The sequence below is a fragment of the Corvus kubaryi genome, unplaced genomic scaffold (assembly GCF_017639235.1).
Source record: "Corvus kubaryi isolate FWS band 111438036 unplaced genomic scaffold, C.kubaryi_AGA036_p1.0 74, whole genome shotgun sequence".
Lineage (NCBI taxonomy): Eukaryota > Metazoa > Chordata > Aves > Passeriformes > Corvidae > Corvus > Corvus kubaryi.
In genome coordinates this window covers 17,176,013-17,181,057 of record NW_024582061.1, presented here as the reverse complement: position 1 = coordinate 17,181,057, position 5,045 = coordinate 17,176,013, and the positions used below count along the sequence as shown (strand labels likewise).

The window sequence follows — 5,045 nt, the reverse complement described above, 5'->3', positions numbered from 1 at the left end:
TGACACAGCCAATTCTTGTGCAATCAGATCCATGAAAAACACTTGGGAATATTTTCTGTTTGAAAGGTGCAATAGAAATGCAAGTCATTACAAGCACTGCCTTATGAACAGTGCCAGGAAGTATTAATTCTCCTGCAGCTCCAGCAAGTGATCACCAGGAGATACCCTGAGCAAAAACCCCAGCTCTATTCAGCAGCTGCACAAAGAGGTGTTACTTTTTTCCCATCCCAGGAAGCAATCCTCACCTGCTTACTTCCTCCAGAAACTGCTGCTTCTGTCTCTTCTTCAACAAAAGTGTTACATTTGCAATAGGAAGCTGGACTGTGCCTTTGTGGCTTGTGTTATGGGAAGAGAAGTCCTATAAACCCTTCCATCCTATCCCTGCAGGCTGCCTGGGTGAGACAGGCCAGTTTCCATGACCAAACAGTGACTTCCCAGCCAATATTTCTCTTCTAGAGGGCTTATAAAAGAGATGGGGACACATTTTTTAGTAGGGCCTGTAGTGTTGGGACAAGGGGTAGTGGCTTGAAACTGAAAGAGGGTGTAGATTCAGACAAGATATAAAAAAGGAATTTTTTATGATGAGGGTGTTGCAACACTGGCACAACCCAGACAGGTGGCAGTGCCCCAACCCTGGAAACATTCAAGGTCAGGCTGAGCAACCTGATCTAGTTGAAGATGTGCCTGCTCATTGCAGGACGGCTGGATTAGATGACCTTTAAAGGTCTCTCCCAATCCAAAGTGTTCTATGATTCAATGATTCTATCACACCAAACATTCTCATGGGCCCAAGGAGTCAAGAGGTGCAAACAGACATGACATGCATCACAGAGGAGCAACCAAAGCAATGAAGGAGCCAAGGGAAACTGATTTAAAAGGAAGGAGAATACCTTGAATCATTGCTGATTGTGACCTGACAGACATCTGCAAACAGCTAAGAGTATAAACACGTGCAGAGGAGAACTCTGTTAGTGACCTTACTAAGAAGAAATGATAGGAACTGGGAGAAAAGGGAATTGTGGAAGCTGGATTGCATGTGCCAGGAGTAACAGTCTGCACGATGCTGGCAGCAAATACACACAGTAAAGAGGGATGGAAGCTGGAAAACAGCTATCTGCAATGCCTGCTATAGTGACAAACACCCTGAGCAGTGAGAGGCTGCTAGGGAACCTTACAGACTCTTCCAAAGATGCCAAATGAAGCCCTGGAGAAGGTAGGATGAAAAATTCCTGCCCTTGAAGAGGGGTAGAGGAAAGAGAAGGTTGCATTGCTCACCAGTGGGGGGCTTTGGCACTACAGTACTTGAGGTCTTTATCTGGCTCCACCAGCTGCCCGTTTCTCCAGCACTGGCCACACACAAATTTCATCTGGAGGTCAAAGGTGCTTGATGTGGGAGTCCGGGGAGAAGCCTGGGGAAAAGAACCACAGCCTCAGGCGAACAGAGGCAAAATGCACCCCCCAAACCTGCCGTGGAGACGCTGGCAGCTCCCTGCACGCCTGTGTGCCAGCGACAAGCCAGATTAAATCAGCTCTCTTTTGCCAGTGTTAGCTGGTGGCCCGATGAGATACCAGACAGGAGCAAAACCACTGCTTGCTTCAGCATGATTTCCTGGGCTTTGACATCTGGCCAAAAGCACAGACAGCCTGGCAGCTTCCAGCACTGACCAGGCCTGGCTGTGAAACCCCTGCAGCGTATCTCTGTGTACAGACAAACTCTGTGAGACCTGCCCCAGAGCTTAATCCCCACTTCCCTGCAGGGAGGGCAATCCATGTCCCACTCTGCCTGTGGAAAGCATTCGGTCACACAGCTGGAAGAGCCCCGTTGGGAGGAAGCTGGACCACGTCATAACGCAGGACGCAAAACTTCTGATTTTGGACCAAGAAGCTCATGTCACACCTAACATTTGACACCATGAAGTCAGAGCTGGGTCCTCTTCTAGATATCCTTCCAAGCCGTTTCTGGGCAGGTTTCCATCTCTCACAGTTCCTCTGCATTGGGTTTCACAGGCAGTTAAATCACAGACTCCGGACAGAGGTACAATGCACATATTTCACATCTTCTCAGCCACTGCACTTTTCGCCCCCACCCCACCTGAGAAGGCTGGTTTGGGATTATGACTAATGGATTGTGGAGAAGGAAAAAGAAAAGGAGCCAATCTCATATCCCTGCTGCCTCATGTTTTCTCAGCAAATCTCTGGAAAACTGTTTGCATTCTGTATCACCACTGGAAGAACATGAGGCTGGTGTCTCCAGTTCATTTCCAAACCAAAGAATAAACCTGACTGGATGCCAGTGGCCCTGGGCACGGGAGTATGTGAGAGTACAAGAGAACACCCTGGCCATCGAGCTGGCCATGAAGCACAAAGGTCATGCACCAGCAAAACAATTCTGTGACTGTCAGCCACATCAGCAGCCTGTCCCATCTGCCATGCCTTGACTTTAACCCGAGCATCTCACAATAAACAGACACGCAAGCCATGTCCCTGAAAGCAGGTTTCTGCCAGCAATTGATTAGCAGCAGCATGGAGCCTGGCTGCATCCCTTCGTGAAGGGAAAACAGCAAGCACAGGCAACACAGAATCAAAGCACTTCCCGGGAGACACCACATCAGCTATCAACTACCACTCTGCCTCCTCCAGACCTAGTCCTTTGTAGAACCAGAGCTGACATATAAAAGGTCCTCTGTCACTGTGGAAAGCTGACCGAGGAGCTGACCTTGCCTGTGCTGCCTACAAGGGGCCATCAGTTCTCTGATGTTCCAGCCAAAGGACCCTCCGAGAGAACCAGCATCTCTTTTGAAAAGCAGCAGAGATTCTGGCCTACTCATCTGCAAGAATGACCTTTCTGGTGGCTCCCAGCACATGACTCATTCATCACTTGCTGTCAGCTGTCACCTGTGCTGGTGACCACCAAGAACACATCAAAGTGGCTGGCTGTGGGATGAACAGAGTTAAGACCTGGGCTACCATGGAAGGCAATAAGGTGCCTCCCTCTCAGATGTGTGGCTTTTGAATAGAAGTTTTAATCTCCACTTGGTCTCCAAAGGAAATTCCACTACAGCTCACTACTGACCCATCAAACCTACAGGCCTATGGTAACAAAATGGCACTGCTGGCATATTCCCTTTTATCCACCCCATGCTATCCTCCTGGTGACATATCTCTCAGCACTGCCAGGAAGCTTTGCTCAAACCTACTGACCCAGCAAAACTAAAAACTGAGTGTCTCCAGAAGGGACAAGAGATCAGAGAGAAAGAAAATACCTCTCAGGTAGTTCTGGTAATCTGGGCTGCTTTTTCCACAAATTCTTAACCAAAAGAAGCCCCATGCATTTCTTCATTGAGTCGCGCAGACTCATGTCAGTGGGCATGTATGCTCCCAGCGGATTAGGAGCCAAGCAAAAAATCAAAGCGGCCGCTGTTAATGCTACATGACTCTATTTGTAAAGGCAAGACACATACCTGGCAGGCTGCTGATAACCAACAGTGTGGAAATTATATCACATGAGGCTCTAGCAGACGAAGCCAGGCAAAAGTGCCACAGGCTACGGCACCACCCCTTGCTGTGAAGCCAGACAGTATAGTGCTAGCTATGCACCATGGCAACCAAATAAATACAAGTCTTTGGCACGACAGCTCTCCACTTCAGGCTCTGCAGAAAGCAACAGACCCTGCATGGCCATGTCTCCCAGCTTCAGGAACCCCTCTCAGCAACACTGAAATTTTCTCTGGAGGAGCCACATGGCTCAGGAGAGGAGGAGCCTAGGTTATAGATGAGGAGCCTAGGTTACTCAGCTGAGTAACCTAGGTTACTCCAACTGAGTGAGCAGGACTTAGATGCAAGTACTCCTTATTGGAGACTTTTTTTCCTCTCCATGCCTAAATTGATAATTCTGAGGTCAGCTTTCATGGGGGTTCTGCAGCTGGCTAGGGGAATAAAAACAAAATAGCTCTTGAAAACCAGAAAAAATGAGGGCTAGAACCCCTCAGTTTGCAGGGATGTGATGGGAGGACATTCAGCTCCCTACAACAGCCCCTCCTGCTGACCGGCTCTTCAATCTGTGGCCACTGGGTTTACTCCTACAGCATCTGCTGTGAGGCCCAATTTGTGGGGCCAAGTGCAAGATCGCCAGCAGGCGCTTGGCAAGCAATGTATCTCAATTCTTCATTTCTTGCTAAGCCTCCTGACCTTCACTGTCACAGCTACTGGGCCCCTGCATGCTGCCTGCCTCTGTTCTCCACAACTGGACAGCCCCAGGTGCTGAGTCCAACTGGCAGCTGTGACAAAACTGCAGCAAAATCCCCCAGAATGACTTTGCTTCTGCTGACCAGAGGGCACTGGAGTGAGAGTGGATCACACAGGATGGTGGGAAGGAGGGGTCTGTTTTTACAGCACTCCTGGGAAGTTGTCTTTGCCATGGAGCCAACTTTGAAAGCTGGAAGGACGCTGAGAAAACTCTGAGTCACGTTAGCCTGCTTGGACAGGAAAAAACAATGGCAAAAGTAAACATCTCTCAACAGATAGCTAGTCCTGCCTGCAGGGTCTTTGGCAGCAAGCCAGGGTCTCATCCCAAAGCACAGCCCTCTGGCTGAGGACGTGCTGTTGCCAAAGCCATGGTGTGCTACTGCAAACAGATGCATCTGACTGACTTGGCTGTCTCCCTGCACAGTGCCAGGCTGCCAATCCCTACAGAGAGCTGGTGGTGCTGCTGGTAGGCACTTTCTGACTGTACCAACACAGTTGCTGCTTTGCCTCTGCACCCTGGAAGGGTGGTGGGTGCAGTCCAGCTCTGTGACAGGCATTTGTGGGGCACAGCCAGACTTTGCCACTGGCCATCAGCCCTAGCACAGCCCACAGGGCCCAGAAACTGTAGCTCTCTGCCCATCCCCTAATGTAGCAGGCTCTGGCATTTCATTTCCCAATCCTCTGCCCCTTGCAAGCCCCAGCAGCCAGAAATGGAACCCTTAGCATCCAGATTCCACGTGCTTCAGAGGACATGCTCTGACCATGCCTGCTGTGTAGCTTATTCTTCCAGCAGCAGCACC

The 5,045-nt window shown here is 49.8% G+C and overlaps 1 protein-coding gene across 5 annotated transcripts in view; it reads right to left on the bottom strand.

Moving 5' to 3' along the window:
• Positions 1–5,045, bottom strand: part of ZC3H7B (zinc finger CCCH-type containing 7B) — a 47,431-nt gene that overhangs the window by 9,324 nt on the left and 33,062 nt on the right. For all 5 annotated transcript variants that reach the window (XM_042051236.1, XM_042051234.1, XM_042051239.1 and 2 more), the window contains one exon: positions 1,276–1,409. In XM_042051236.1, the coding sequence (XP_041907170.1) occupies positions 1,276–1,409 (134 nt within the window). The remainder of the gene's footprint in view (positions 1–1,275; positions 1,410–5,045) is intronic.